At 41.6% G+C, this 16,871-nt stretch overlaps 2 protein-coding genes across 2 annotated transcripts in view; one reads left to right on the top strand and one right to left on the bottom strand.

Annotated features, from left to right (window-relative positions):
• Positions 1-16,871, bottom strand: part of bop1 (BOP1 ribosomal biogenesis factor) — a 65,223-nt gene that overhangs the window by 22,510 nt on the left and 25,842 nt on the right. The gene's annotated exons all lie outside the window — the stretch shown is intronic.
• On the top strand, positions 8,945-16,123 carry scxa (scleraxis bHLH transcription factor a). Its single transcript, XM_061256025.1, has 2 exons — positions 8,945-9,776; positions 15,531-16,123. Exons 1-2 carry the CDS (start codon positions 9,264-9,266, stop codon positions 15,567-15,569), a joined length of 552 nt encoding a protein of 183 aa, XP_061112009.1. The 5' UTR covers positions 8,945-9,263; the 3' UTR covers positions 15,570-16,123.

Here is a 16,871-nt window from a genome sequence, read left to right as displayed (position 1 = left end):
CTGGAGACCGGCTTCCCCAAAAACATCCGCAGTACTAGTGGCGCTCAGGGGATTTGCGGGCTCTCCAGGCAAATAAATCGCCTCTTGCCTTCATTTATCTGAACCCCGTTTTATTTTTCTGTTTACTTTGAAACGCGAGGCGTCGCGGTGCTAGCGAAATCCCTGCTGCGGGAAGCGGCTGCGACGAAGACTCTTGGCTGGAAAATGGATGCAGTCTGGGATCGGGCTCTGGCGGGAGAGACACGGCTCAGGGAGAGAAGTGGACCGGGAGGAAGGGCGTCCCCTGGAGCCTTTCGGATGTTCGCCATCCTGCCCTGGAGACAGCGGCTCGGTGTTTCCACAGCATGTTAAACCATCACAAGGATGGAACTACCATCTTCCGCTGGGAAGCAGCATGTATTCTGCTCTTAAATTGTTAAATAATGCCAGTTCTGCTATCCCAGGGACCAGAGACATGCAATAATGACAATAATATACAGTACATTGGTAACCAGGTAATGTGTTTGGTCATTTTTGGAATTTTTTTATTTTATTTTTTATTTATTTTTTTATTTTTTTTAAGTGCTCATTTTGTAAGTTGTATTCATGGTTTGCCAATTCTACAGTAGAATAAAATATTATTTTTGGTCGTAATGACCTGTTCTGTAAACATTGTATTATTGCAGTGAAAAATTACAAGAAAACACTGGTAGACTTATGTGACAGAAAAGTGATTCAATTTACATGGGCCCTCATTTTAAAAACACCTACACATCCCCAGGCAAGTCTAATCCACTAATGTTGTTACAACGTGTGTGTGTGTGTGTGTGTGTGTGCATTCGTGTCCATGAAAGTGTAGGCTACATGGGCCTGTGTGCACGTGTCTATGTGCACTGGTCAATCCCCAGTTAACATTATTCCCTTTGGCAGTAAGCACTCTTAACTCTCAACAGCAGAGGACAATCATATGATTATTTATGACTGACGACCAGAAAAAGGAGCTACAATCCATATTTTCCCAACAGTTTGTCAAAATGGCCGATATCCTGAATTAACACATTAAAACAGCCCAAGTATTATGAAAGCGCAGAAATCAGTACCAGACACAGATAATGCTTTCAGCAGCTGGTGGCGGAGGTGGTTTTTTTTGCACAGGTTTGCGGTTCTGAGTCCCTGTACATGCACAGAGGTATATTAGCAAAGCGTGTTTGATATTCCAGACGTTTATGGACGGTCTGTTTGCTTGGGGGATCTCTGGATGTGGGTTGGGGGGGGGGGGTTGTGTTACAGCACCTGTACATCACACGCACCCAATGCCCATCCGTCATTACCCCCGTCTCTGAAGGTGGAGCCCCACCCCAAAGGAAAAGGGGACCCCTACTTTACCTCCAATCCACCCTCACTACAGTTCCAGTGACCGGTGTGGATCATTCAAATAACAGGGAAAGCTCAGGCTCATAAGATACAAAACAATTAATCTGATATTTACACAGAAAAATAGGTAACACTTTACAATACATAAAATGCCATTAAGTAATGTAGTTGCCAACTAGCTACTGAGAAATACAGCTTTAAAGTATTTCTATGCTTTAAAGTATTTCTATATTATACAGTAATTCATGTTAACTACATTAGTTTATGCCAATTCATATTGGACTGAAAGCCCTAACAAATACATGAACTGAATTGTAGTTAACTAATTATAACTTCATCCTATGGTTAGCGATTGTATACATATTCATGTAACTAATAGCCTACATTAGTTAGTAGTAAAATTCATTCACAAAAAGTCAATGTCAGGCTAATTTAATGTCCAGTTTTCCAAAATTGGCAGTTCTTTGGCTTTTCCCATGTTGATGGATGACAGAGGCATTTAGCAAGCTTGTTACCTCATTTTTAGTGAAACAGGAAGTTTCCTTTAGACCAAGATTAACTCGTATTATATTGACAACTTCACTTCACTAGATTTTAGTTACAGTAATTGTTAATGGTGCAATAATTTTGACAGCAATGGTGTTGGAAAAATGTGATTACGTAATAAAATAAACATTTAAACATGTATAGCTTACCCACATCTTTGAACACAACACTCACTATCAGCAGCCTAGCACAGACACTAACTGAATTGATGGCACATTAGGAAACTTTCCAACTCAAAACAACGAAAGACCGCATATTTCAAGCCCTTTTCTTTTCCGTGAATAAAGGGAGAAAGTAAGGTTTTTACTGGTTTGAGGATTTTTGTTTTAGTCTTTTTTTACCACCATTTTATCATGGAACATAAACCGTCAGAAACGTCTTTATGTATATCATAAGAGTAACATCATCCCGCGTCACCAGTTTCCAGGTTTGTGGGTCTTTTGATCAGAAGCTGCCACCCTGTGCACATGCTAAAATGAAACTGGATCAATCCCCGCGCTCACTCCATACACTGTATGACTTTTCTTTTCTTAATGATGAACATCTGACACTTTTGCCACTTCGAATGCAAACTTCACTTTTACTGCTTAACACGCACCGGCAAGCTCAAAATGAAAAGTTTTATTGCTTTTTCTCACAAGGCTATGTCATTTATTTTATTTTTTTCATGGATTAAACCTTATCTCGCTGATCGCCTTTCAACATTCAAGTCACGGACAGCAAAGCATTCATTCCTAAATGAGGATTTACATTTCCAAATTAAACATTTTCTTTCATCCACAAACGTAATCATCACAGATATGGATCAGTCTGCATCTAGCAAGTACTGACTATTCCAAAAAATACAGAATTTGATATGCTGACATGGTGTTTGTAACCCCACTCGAGGCAAAAGCTTATACTTAAAAACTAACCAGCCAAGCAGCAGGAATGGATCACACTAAATGAGAACTGCGAGGGTGGATCAGGGTCGACCCGTGAACATTTTCAAAATGTCGACTGTGTAGGGAATCTCCAGCCACCCGCACGCTTGCGGTTCGTATTTCGCTCGTGTGCTTTCGAACACCAAGGCATCCGCAAATCCGTTAACTCACTCAGCTCCCCGCAATTGTAAGTAAATGTACGTTTGCGCTCCCTCTAATGTGATCATTCATAATCCCCAGTAATCTCGACCCAAATGCGGAATTCCTGACCAAATCCTTGCAATCCGATTCCTGTTGGCCTTTTCCGTCATGAATCATCCTTGACGGGGTGATATGACTGTGAATGGAAGGCACGCGTGCTGGCCAATGCCTTGTGGGTTCATTGCGTGGTGGCTGCGCACAGCCTGTTGCCGACAGTGTTACAGGCAGTGACCGCTAACAAGGAAGAACCTGGCAGAGAAGCGGGAGTCGGTTGGAAGAAATTGGAAAATGACTACAAAATGGTGTCCAAAACCGAGAATGCCGTATGAATAATACAAAATAGAGACGTATAGCGCATTCCATCGCTGAGGCTTTCGCTTTCATTACATCACTACAAATCTATTTCACAGAAAGCCTAATATGGTAGTCTTGCAAATATCAGGCAATATTAGGCAATTTTTAGCCAAACTTAGATATTTTTACTTCTATTCCAGTACCCTGACATATTGTTTGAAGCTATTTAGTGGTCCTTCATGGAATATATTTTAATATCCTCTGTGGTATCTTTACTTTCGGAACCGTTATAATCCCATCCAAAGCAAGAAACCGCCAAAAGACAATATTTAGCCTAACCTTAATTAAACTTGAGAGTAGAAACTTTTCACATTCTAATCTGACAAAACCTCACAGTGCTTTTGGAGGAACACTTCCAAGCAGACCCGCTAGCCGGCAGATAAATCTTTAAAAAATGCAGAAGAGGTGTCTCTGCAGGCCAACTGCTGATTCAGGTTGGTGATGATCACCCTTTTCGCTGTATTTATAGCAACCCTTGGCTCAACTGAGCCATTTTCATTCTGCATTTGAATTGATTTGGAAAAGGAGTAGACATATTCCTCTAATATTCAAAATTACATTCAAAATGCAACAAACTTAACCTTTTGATGATATTAAATCCTCTGAGTGGCAAGCTGACATACGACTCCAGGAGAAAGGGGCTTTGTTGCTTAGTTTTTTTTCCTCCCTCTTACTGCATTTTTGAATAAAACAATGAAGTCAAAAGCAGCATTGCTTCAGCGCTCTTTGTATTGCAGGCCTGTTTATATGCTTAATGTACTGTAAATGTACCCAAGAGAAAACACGCAATAAAGAACGGGCAAGAACACTTTAATGATGGAAAACTTGGAGTAAGGGCAGTTTCAGTAGAGAACAAAAAGCCGATCTAATTGCGTTTTTTCCTTTTGTGAAGCCCCTCCTCCTTCCTCCTTCAGTAGGTGAATAAATTAATCGAAGGCACCGGCTCTCGTGAGCCTAGCAGGTTATTTCTCCCACCCACCCATATGCCCACTCCGTGGCCAGCTTTACTATCTGCAGCTGGCGTGCCTGGGCTGTACGAGGGGTCGTGAAGCAGCGAGCGGGCGACGTGATGCATACCGCTCTCCGGGACTTCCAGACTACGCCGGTGCTCGCTCAACCCCCCAGATCCCCCCCACACCCAAGGCTGGACAGCAGACAATGCGACAGCTCCAGTTGTGTCCCGCTGCTGGGCCCGATTTCCCAACTTTGACAGGCCTGTCGCGCGCCCACGCCGGAACATGTCAACCGCCATGTACACGTACGTGCATGTCTGGGGAAGCGGGCGTGAAAAGAATTCAGCAGGAGCCTTCTACCGATGGGTGTAGGGATGAAGTGTCAGTCCACTGAGAAGGAAGTAATAGGGAATAATTACAGTCAGATGCTGGACTGTACTGACGTGGCGATGGTGGTGGGGTGCCCTTGGATGACAGGAAGATAACGGGCATTGCCGTTTATTACTTGAGACGTCAGGCTTTACGAGGTACCAACAGGTAACAGCTGAAGGGTGGACTGAAGGGGGTTGAAATACGCCTAATGAAAGCTGCAGTTCTACCCCCTGTAATCACCCCCACCAAATATCTCAACTCCACTAAATCTCAACCCTGAAAATTACTTCTGTAGAACCGTATCGATCAAGTCACAAGTAATTTTGGGCGTTGCAATCATCGAAAGGAAGAAAATAGCCAGGTAACTTTGAGACACAGACAGTTTAAGAATTAAAAGATAAATAAAAACAATTCTTGTTACAGTATATAGATAGAGGGTGTAGAGAATAGATCATTCTTACTATGGAGTTTTCACCCAGCACATCAGACAATGTGCTAAGATTCACACAAAGTTGGTACACTGTTGGTACTGTTTGTAGTTACTACAATTCAGGTAAAGAAGTCATTGAAATTACTTTTGTCAATACACTAAAATTTAAACACTGTCACAACTCCACAGAAATCTATTATGGAGTCCCCACTACCAGGCTACACAGTGATAAATTGCTTTTCATATAAAATAAAAGTTGTGGGGCCCCCGCCACAAGAATACCAGGGTACTCGCACATATATTCCTAAAGACTAGAAAAGAAAATGAATTTGTTTCAAAACACAACCAGACAAAGATTCTACTAACTCACAGAGTGCACTGTAAATTATTTGATATTTCTGTACACTTTGGGATTCATTCTACTACTGCCATCAGTAGTAAAATCATCAATGAACACAAGTGAGCCAGTTCCAGTGGCAGCCATACATGCCCAAGCCGCAACAATACCTCCACCATGTTTGACAGATGAGGTGGTATGCTTTGTATCATGAGCTTAATGAGTTCCTTTTTTCCTCACGTTCCTCTTTATATCACTCTGGAACAGGTTCATCTTCATCTCATCAGTCCTAGGACCTGGTTCCAGAACTCTACAGGTCTTTTAAACTACGTTTTTTGCAAACTGTAACCTGGCCATTCTATTCTTGAGGCTTGCCAGGGTCTTGAATCTTGTGGTGAACCCTCTGAGGTTATGCTGGCGTAGTCTTCTCTTGATGGTCGTCTTTGACACATCAACGCCTACATCCTGGAGAGTGTTCTTAATCTGTTCAACAGCTACAAAAGGATTTTTCTTGACCACTTGAAGGAATCGACAATCATCCACCACACTGGTCTTCCGTGGTCCAACAGGTTGTTTGCCATTGCTGAGTGTTCTTGCATTTGTTCTTCTTAACAATGCTCTTTACAATTACAAAATTAAAATTTTGGCTGTCTCTGATTGATTTATTCTAATTTCTCAGCCTAATGACAGTCTGCTTTACTGACATTGACACTTCTTTGGAACCTCAACAACAGACCTCAAATGCACTAAAAAATAAATAATAATAATCAGTCATTGTTTTATATCAAATTCAATGTGCTGGAGTACAGAGCCAAGACCAAAAAAAAAGTCACTGTCCAAATACTTATGGACTGCACTGAATATTTCGGAAACAAGTGCTTTGCCAAACACAAAAACACGAATATTCCCTAAATAAATGTATTCATTGACTTCTTGAACAATAATTAATATAATCAGAATTCAGAAAGTCAAAAAACATTCTAACATTATAAAGTGGCAAAAATATATCTGGAATTATAGAGGGTTGACATTTCTGTATAATACTTTCGATGAACAGAGAGCACTATACCGACTACAAATGTTAAAGCAATTCGGTCTTAAAATTGGTTTCACAGGGATAAGCCAGACAACTTTCTTTCAGTTACGTAGGTGAAAAAAATTAATATTCTTCCGTTGGAACAAGATAATCAAACATGTTTCTACATGAGGAAAACATCGCAAAGCTATTGTATTTAAACAAAAATAATGACTTGGCACCCAATATAATACGACTCTTTTTCTCTATGCCTTTTTATTAACTTTTTTTAATATAAAGGACTGCTCACCAAACACAAAAAAACGTTTTGGTTGCCTTTCAGTCTAGCCATGAATAAAGCCATCTGCAATGTAATTTGCCCCGAATGCAGACTGTTGTGCTCAAGCTTTTTTCATACTTTTGTTGAATATTAAGGTTTCAAAATAGTTACAGCTCAGAGTTTCAGAAACAGCCTTAAAAACTATGATAAATGCATGTATGTCCAGTTAGTATAAAAACAAATTCAATTGAAGCACATACTGGAGTTTTCTGTTTTTAAGAGAGGTACTGGAGGAGAGATATAAAGTTGACTGCTATACTGCCAATGGAAAAATGCAAAAATAAATAATATTCAGTGTTGGCCAATACAGTGGAAGGTACAGAAGGAAGGTAGACCCTGCCTGACACTTTATAAATCTCATCCTGGGTACTGCTCGATTTTGGGTAACGAGGTCCGGGACTGGGCAAAAATGCAAATATGATCCATCGGCTTCCATCATTAATATCAATGAGCCAGAAGAAATAGACATATATATTTAAGTGGTTTTACAACATCTCCATTACAGATTTGGGTTTAGGTTCCTCAAATGCCATTATCACTACTTCAGAGAAGGAGAAGTTGTCATTTGTGAAGAAATAGCAAGAGCCAGACTGCACATGACCACATCATTAAATTGTCAGACTAGCACTGACCTTATAAGTTAAAAATCTGTCTAATAAGTTTCTGGGGGGAAAAAAAGCTAGTAACAAATATTTTCCATGTGACCAAACTTACTATTACTTTCATCTTACTTAATAAATACATAGAAAATTAGTAATAACCATCCGATTGACCAGAACAGATATAGTGCACTCCTTCAAATGACCTTTTGATTATGTTAAATTCTTTAGGACTGATTAATGTCAACCCCAGATTTACAATAGATTATTAATTTGTTTAGCATAAGCTATTATACAGGTATTACACAGATTGACAAACAGAAATACATGCATACCCATACCCATCTCGAATACAATGATGAGCCGGGAAACTTAAAATAGATAGGGATGTTTAGGTATAAACTGTCAATCAATGTCAGTAGTCCCATCTAGGGTTTGAAGTACAACCATCAGTTCTTTCCACCATTCCACCTGGCACAGTGTAACACAATAAAACCGCCAGGTAAATGAAGGGGGGACATTAAAGGAAAGCCATTTCATTTTGCCTTACAAATGATTCAAGGTTTGAACAGGTGCAGATGACATACTTCCCAGCAGGGAGCACGGTTTGCGTTATTTTGTTAAATTTTGGTTTGAACAGCATGACCAAGCTCGAGGGTTAATGGCAGAAAGCGCAGCAGAGCGATTTCCATCTCGCATTTCCATCTGTTATCACGTCGACCGAGCTACTGAGGGAACATCTGCCTGGCTGTCTGCGGATGACCTAAGCCCGCAAAGCCAATCTTACTGCAGCACAAGATTTTTATTAAAACTGCCTCGGTGAAAGACAACGCAAAACTTGACAACACGTTTTCTGTATCATTTAACCACACATGTATTTTGACACTGATTTTTTTTTTTGTGAGTTAACGCTTACATACACATCAAAACAATAGTTAATCCTTTGCACCGGTGATATTCAACCTTAAATGTCAAACATTTGATGGAACTCAAATGAAGATTAGTGAGCACTGCATCTGAGACTTTGTGTCCGTGCGCAGGCATGTGTGTACGTGTGTGGCTGTGCCTAGTGCATGCGTGTATATTCCCTTCTTAATCAGAACAGCAGCGGGCCCAGTTTCTAAAATGTAAAGAACATTGTGAAGGCACTAACAGCAGACAGTCTCCTTACACACTTAATCACAGAGGCTTGTACAAATGTGTCATTTGTGTTGTTCTTTTGTATTGTTTTGAATTTCATGTTGTAGTCTCTGCTTGCTCCTCCCTTGGCCAGAGATAACCATCTCAATGGTTAAATAAAGGAGAAATGAATAAATAAAATAAGAGGCTATACGCATTACCCGAGCACAGGCAGCATTTAGAGGGTTAAAAGTGTATCAGTAGTAACAGAGCAGATCCACTCTGGCTCAGACGGCCAGCCCTGGGATTTGCATACGCAGCGAAGGGGGGAGAAACGCACCAGACACTCCCACCGGCTATAAAGCCCAAACCATGCTGAAACACTCAGACAGAAATCACACGTGCATCTGCGTAGCAGGAGAGACACGTTCGATAGGAGCGGAGACGCGGGCGTTCTGACAAAGAGCCAGCCGCCACCGGGAGTGTTTTTTCTTTTTTTCTTTTCCACAGAAGGGGAAACCACACAGGAACTTTACGTGAGAACCATGAGCGGTCAGACTGTACTGAAGTCCTCAGGATAAGCGAAAGGTACTGGAGTATTAACGGCTGCTCACTCCAACACACATGCGCACGCCAGAGAAGTAGTGGCTCCACAGTTGCCTTTTCTTTTTACAAACGTTAACCAGACAAAAGAAGAAGGGACGGAGAAGGGGGGAAAAAGATGTCTTTCGCCATGGTGCGGCCGGCCCCTAGCAGGTTCCTGTACTCCGACATCAGCATGCTGTCCGAGGACGAGGAGAACGGCAGCGAGAGCTCGGGGTCGGACGAGAAGTCCTTCCGCCTGGACGGCTCGGGCTACGACGTCAAGGAGGGCCGCAAGCGGAAGCTGCTGGAGACGCTGCTGCCCCCCATGGGCATGGGCCGGCAGCGGAACGCGGCCAACGCCCGCGAGCGGGACCGGACCAACAGCGTCAACACGGCCTTCACCGCCCTGAGGACGCTCATCCCCACCGAGCCCGCCGACAGGAAGCTGTCCAAGATCGAGACCCTGCGCCTGGCCTCCAGCTACATCTCCCACCTGGGCAACGTCCTGCTGGTGGGCGAGGCCTGCGGAGACGGGCAGCCCTGCCACACCACCTCGTCCTTCTACCACCACAGCTCGCCGGGCCGGGACTCCGACAGCTCCCAGCCCAAGCAGATCTGCACCTTCTGCCTCAGCAACCAGAGGAGGATGGTGAGTGCTGCTTTACCACTACCGCTCCTTCAGCATTACCAACCCAACCAGGGTTCAGCCACTTTGTGTTTCCAAGCCATTGAAGTGACTTGAGGTCAAGGGCACTGATAATCCCACTTATCCATTTGCTACTTTGACGGCTAAGCGGTCCGGTCCCATCCTAGGGTCCCATGCACACGACATGTCTACACAAAAAATGCCTCAGGAGAAGATTTAACATGACTTCTTTCTATTAAAACCCTGAAAAGGTGTGTGTTGATTACTGTGCAATTCAATTTATTTAATTCAAGATCCAATTTATGAATCAAAACAAATCATTTGAAAGATTTGAAAGTAATGTTTTATATAATTTGTGCCTGGTACCTCAGGTAATGCTTCTCTGGAAGCTCTCGTCTCAAATCTGTCTTTCATAAATGAATGCAACCAAGTTACCACATTATCAATAATTCACAGTCTTTTGACTTTTAACCGCAGAGCTTTCAGCTCAGACGGCACTTTGTATGCACCTGCAGGCGGTAAATGTACGAGCTGCAAAGCAGCATGGACACCTGTTTCCCCCGGCGTGAGGGGCAAGTGGGGTCTTTGGGGTCAGCCCTCGAGATGGGCAGAAGAATGGGGTCATGCTTTGCTTCATAAGCAGCTTCGCACTGAAGGACAAAATACTTCTGCTTGCCAGGGCATAGTACTTCACAGAAGACAAACTTCGGTACCATACTTGTACTCTTCTGTAAACACTTGACCAAAGATTGTAAAACTAACACCGCACAACATTAAAAATAAAACACAGTATCACGCTCAGGCATAAGAGAGCACAAATGCCAGAGGGAAGGAGGGAACTGTAATTTAGACTCACACGCCAAGGGTTTTCAAATTTGAAATATACCATACACTCCAGTTTCTGCTCCATACCATTTCTGGTTAAATCACGACCACAAAGCCTATTTTATCCAACGGAACTTAAAACGCTTCCAGAAAGCATTTCCGTAGTAAAAGTCAATCAAACGGAGACTCAAAATATCGAGCAGAAATGTGCATTGAATTTCCTCTGAAGTGACACCAAGAAGCATGCTGGCATGATTTAAATCACAGGACACAAAGCTAAAAAGCTGGATGCAGAAGGTCGATCCTGGTCATCTGCAGTTTTCCCAAGACTACCAGTGTGACGTCCCAGGAGATTTCATCCTAAATCCAGAGGCTTCCTTGATTTTTAAGTAATAATGCTGTCAAAGTAAACTCACCACATGCTAAAATCTGCTTCATATTCTTGGCAGCTGAACTGCATTAGAACATAAGGTATTTCTCAACCTAAATATCTGATTTAAGCATGTGTATCTTGGACGTCAGAACATCATTATTTCAATGAAACAAAGTCGATGTTCAATTATTTACGTCACTTTAAAGCACAGCTAAATTTCAACATGCTACACATTAGAAACATGCTTTTCCTCCAGTTTGAAGAAGTAGTATGGTATTGGCACGATATCTGAATGTGTAAAAATGCACACACATTTCAATTACATCTATGTATTAATAAGTATTTAGTCAATGTCAAATTCTCATTTCTACAGAAGCTGGAAGTAAAACAGGCTCCATTTTGTTTAATTTCACTAACAGGGTATTTGTTCTATTAAGTGAACATAGGCTGTATGAAATTAGCAAATGCAAATATTTGAAAAACAACTGAAAGGTGTACAGATATGTAGATCGAATAAACATTAAAGCAAGGGGCTTGCCAGGTGGCACATCTTCTTAAAGCACTGTTCTAGTGCATGGAAGAGCCCCAGAGTCTGGTTTTAAATGTGGTCCCTGCTTGTGATGAACACAGCCAGCAGCCCTGCGAGGCAATGCAGTTGGCTCTAGTGTCACCCAGAGCTGGTAGGCCTTCAGTCTGCTGGGATTACAGCCCGCTTGTAACTTATCGTGTGATAAACAGCATCTGACTTGCTTGTCTGTGCTCTCCGAAATTGATAGCCGAGGTAGCAGCAATGCTAAATTGCAAATTCGACACATTATATGTGTACCTGCCTAATACTTATATAATTACAACACAGTCAAGACGAACTTTAGCAAAGGAAGTTGCAAAATGTAGATGGTCATGATGAAATACAGCTTTCATGCCAAAATATCTGTGGTGTTTGAGCCATCAGTCCACGAGGCACAGTCACGTCGACAGAAATGAATATTTCTGGTAATCAGTTTCACACCATTTTAAAAGACTGACACCTGTGCTCCAGAGAGTCACACTGCTTTGCTTATAGTTTAAGTAGGTCATTTGTGATCTGCATAAATTCTAATAATTTTTACACAGGCCTTCCTGTGCCCAGGGAGCCAACAACCCATGCGGAACATTCCAGAAACTACTGTACACAGGGCCACAACTGAATGGACACGCTCTATCATTTCACACACCGCTTCTCGAAAACGGCACATACTCTTTGGCTTGTGAAGTATTGGAGCGAAACTGATATATTGATATATAAAATGATATTCCAGTTTTGTCCATTTTCAAAAATCTCTATATGAATTGTTTTAATTAGCCTGCTTTATTAAATTGTTTCACGTTGAGCTCTTAGTGCGCTGTTTTAGCATACTCGATGCTTATTAGGGAAATAATGCAACTTCAGGTCATATAATTAACAATAAATCCTAATGGACAATATTCTCATGGCTGGAAGCAATTCTCTCTCTTTTGGGCAGAGTAAACCAGCAAATGAGATAATAGTGCTTTAAGTGTTTTATGCAATATTAAAGCCTTGTCTATACAATTTTTGGTTGGGCTGATATTCGAAACAGATTGGCCTTTTTCTTTTGAAGTTGGGTTTAAGAGCTAAAACCACTCACTTTAAACCACACTCACTCCTTACCCATATTTAGAGCTCATTACCCCATGAAAGCCCTATTCAGCCAAGATCGTTTCTTTATTGTTTTGAAAAAGGGGAGTAAGAAGTAAGCGAAATAAAAAGGAAACGCATTGAAGGATTTCAAATATCAAACGTATAGCTAAGAGGCGCCAAAAAATATATTTCCGTATTCCAACGCTGTCGGGGCAAAAGGGTCATTGAGGATAGGGGGAGTCCCAAAAATCAAAACCACACAGAGATGAAAACTGACGACTGGAACTGGCGCTTGTCTGCACGTCACCCTGACACTTAAAAAAAAAAAAAAAAGGCAACTATTACCATAATCTTAACCTCATGAAGCATTAATATTACTGTTCACTGCCTGTCAGACGTTAAGATAACATCAAAGGTGCCTAAGTCGGAGCACTCATCGGATTTGGGAGGCCGGGCTGGCCCAGGCAGGAGTGCCCGCATCTCGACCCACTCCCCTCATTTGTGGGTCGTCTTGTCAAACCCCATACCTTCTCCAGTGTACGGTTTTACACATCTGGCAAAGATTTGCATCCATCTTGAACAGAGTAGCAGAGGCCTCCGTTTCTCTACATAAACAAATTCATACTCTGGTTTAATATTTTGGGCTTTAAAAACCGCACTTTTCCACCAAGGCCTTCCAGCTTTTGCTCGTTTGGAGAGGATGTACAATAAAACTGACCGCGAGGCAGCGGTAAGATGCAATCAAATAACACCTTGTAGCCCAGAGACTTCTGTAAGGCCAAGTTGTATGGCTCTATTTTTGTCCAGGTCGGGATTTTAAATAAAAGCATGCAGCCTCTAAAAATGCAGAATGCTAGATTGCCTTGCATCAGGAAAAAGGTGCATTCTCTCGCTCTAATATATTTAACAGGCGATGGTCTGGCATCAGAAGAATGACGGGGGATTACACAAGCATACACACAGGGACAGACATGCCAAATGTAAATGTTCAGCACGAGCATGAGGGAAACTACTTCTGTGCGGTGAAAATGACTTGACATATTACTTTCCCCGCTGTGGTAACCGGGTAAATTACTAATTGGGTAAGGAGTGATTCCAAGTCCCAAAGCCGTTTGCTCAAACTACGCCTCGTACTGTCTGTAATTAGCAGCGTGAGTGCTTTCATTATCGACATATGGAGGCTGTTATATCAGGCTGATCCACCGGGCGACAGGAGTCAATCATTGCAACTGTGAACAAATTAGGCGTTACACCAATAGGAACAGCTAGAAATATTGCACAAAATGTAGGACAAAAGACCCAGGCTGGAAGAAGATAAATGCAGTTTTAAGAAAGCAAGTAAAAATAGAAGTATATATGGGCTAGACCTGTGTTTTTAGAATCTCAGAAATGAAAGAAAATCCATGTGGCACAGATTTAAATGCACTGGTTTACAGTTATTTACTGCAGCTGTCATTATGAGTCCCATCATAGTAATTATGTGCTGTTCCATGAATGCACTGAGCAAATTAAATGTATAAACATACCATACTATATCAGCGTCATATCAGTAGCCATTTAGAGGATTTATTTTAGTCAAGTAAATGATATTTGCAACCCTTAAATGCAGCTAAATAAATAAACACAAATATTATAATAACACTAGTTATGTCATTATGACCTTTCTTAAAATAACACTGGCGAACACTGAGACCATGCCAGTTCTATGATAAAATTTCAAGTAATCCCCTTCATATGAATAACATTATCAGAACTAATCGGCACGGTTAGGGGTGTGATACGTGCAGTTTCGGGCTGGGAGAGAGAAGCTGCTTTCAATAACCCAAACAGACGTGTCATCGGCTGGGGTAGAGTTACAGGACTGGAAACTCATATCCCCCTCTTACCTCATACACACACACACACAAGGAGCAGCTGACAAGTCCTGCCATTGTAACCATTTACCAATCTGCCAACATTACCTGTCAGGCCAGGACCAAACAAAATATTTGTGTTGAAAGTCTTAGGTGACAACTAGGATGGAGAGGGGAAAAAAAAAAAAAACTTGCTTCTATTCTATACATGGTAATTTAATATTCTGTGATGATGACTGTAACATCTCTGGTGGGGGGGAAAAGTTTTGCCTACTTATGAAAGAAATCCCCTCAGACTTAAACTAAAGAAAATATGGCAAGTGCTTAATCTCCTTCCAATTCACTAATAAGGTCTAATAAGGTTTTCGAATAAGGTGAAGGTGTTCGACTGGTGAAGATGAAAAAAATATTATTATACCAAACACAGGATATGAAAGATAAACGTTACACAAAATCCTGTTAGTTTGGGTCAAGCGATTTGCAGGTTTCTGAGTGCCACTTAAAAGTGGCACAGAAAAAGGAAAAAAAGGAGAAAGTTTTAATATGTTTTTAAACGAGATTTAATTTCACTTACTGTTTAAGTGGCGTGTTTTGACTACGAGCACCAGCCAACATCAGATGTTATACGGGAGGAAACAATGACATTCCAGAGACTCGCGTTCTCACCGTGGCCAGAGAGTAATTTAAGCCAGGTGCGCCCGAAAACAGGGGAAGGTGAGAACAGAAAATATGAACTGCTTTCCGAGGCCCCCTTCAGCGCAAGAAAACTAGGATGTCAAGGAAATGCAGCCCTGCTCCGTGAGCCGATTTGTCTCCCAGTCAAAGGGGTCGTGTGTCTTTTTGATAAACGAATGACCATCTTTGGCAAATCACACCATCTCCGATTTCATTTTTTCCCTGAATATCAATACGGAAATATTCTTTAAACGCCATCTGTATTTGGATGAGATTTCACTTTTGGAAAAAAATGGTTGATTCATCCAGGTTCTTATTTTTAAAATGTATTTTTGCTGTGTGGCTATTTGCACTAATGAAAAAAAAAAACTACCTTTTTTTCTCTCTTTCAGAGCAAAGACAGAGAAAGAAAAACAGCTCTAAGAAGTTAATACCAACAGGAACGGAATCGCAAAATAAGACAGAACTATGCAACGCAAACAGCACGGACCTGTTATGAAAACAAACTCCAGACATGTATCAGTTGTATATATGCAAATATAAATAAATATATATATTTAAATGTGTAAAAAATCTGGGACGTGACGGCTCGGCTGCCAGTGGAATTCTCAGATTGGACAGACACTGGGATTCCTGGACTGCCAGTGCGTCTGACAAGGGGTTCTGTTTCCATTCTAAACTTGGTACACTCATGCATCATTAAAGACACGCCAAACAGAATAATCCCTTAATGACGAAAAAAGTCCTGCTTTTGAGCGTACGACGTTCCGAAATGAAATGCGGATGGACGGACGGAGCGAGGCGACGCGGAACAACGGACAGACGCCTCGGAGGGACGACGCGCCGTCAGACGACTTCGTAGCGTTCGCGTGCCTGGTGTGTACACACCCACGTCTCTGGTACTCCACCAAAAAAAAAAAAGAAAAAAAAAAAGAGCATCTGTCTGAGGAGAAAATTTACATCAGCGAGGGCACCGTGGCTTGTTTCCTGCCTGTGAGGGAGGGAGGGAGGGAGGGAGGGGGTCCAGCTGTTCTTGTGCCTCAGTCACGGCACGCATTTCACACACGTTAGTGTCGTGCTCTGCGCCCTTTCGTCCAGAGAGTTTCACACACGGGGCTGAGTTTCTCACCACTACCTGCTGGGTTTAACGTGTCCGTGGCGTTCTGTATCGAATGGTGAATATTTGGTTTGAAATAAAATGCTGCATTTATATTGGACAAAATAAAATATGTTCACAAACACCCTAGTTTCAAGCACATTGGTTATTCCCTGTTTTAATTGTTCTTGAGTATTAAATAATAAATAAATCTTACTGAAAAAAATACATATGTACAGTGAAAATGTTTCAGGTTCTGTGAGTTGGGGATTGCTTTTGAACAGTGTCCAGTCCAGGAAAATACTATCCTTTTTAATTTATCTAATTATTTGTGTGTGCACACATGTGTACACGTGTGTGTGTGTCCGTGTGTACTTGACTGTGTAGGTATGGCTATAGATTTTAAAATTTGATCCTGTTGATGTAAATCTTTAAGTAACACATATATAATGCAAGTCCACTCAAGCTACCACAGAGATCTCAGCAGTGCTCCTGCTATGTTCCCTCAAATGAGAAACAGAGCCATGACAGATTGGGATCAAAATCCTTCTGACCTATCCCTGGAGATCCGCAAAAACCTATGTTTCCATCGCATCTCAATGCTCAACTTCAGACCAGTGACATATTTATGGGTTGT

Source organism: Conger conger, chromosome 9 (genome assembly GCF_963514075.1).
Source record: "Conger conger chromosome 9, fConCon1.1, whole genome shotgun sequence".
Taxonomy (NCBI): Eukaryota; Metazoa; Chordata; class Actinopteri; order Anguilliformes; family Congridae; genus Conger; species Conger conger.
Note: the sequence above shows the minus strand (reverse complement) of the source record. Positions and strands in the feature narration are given on the sequence as shown.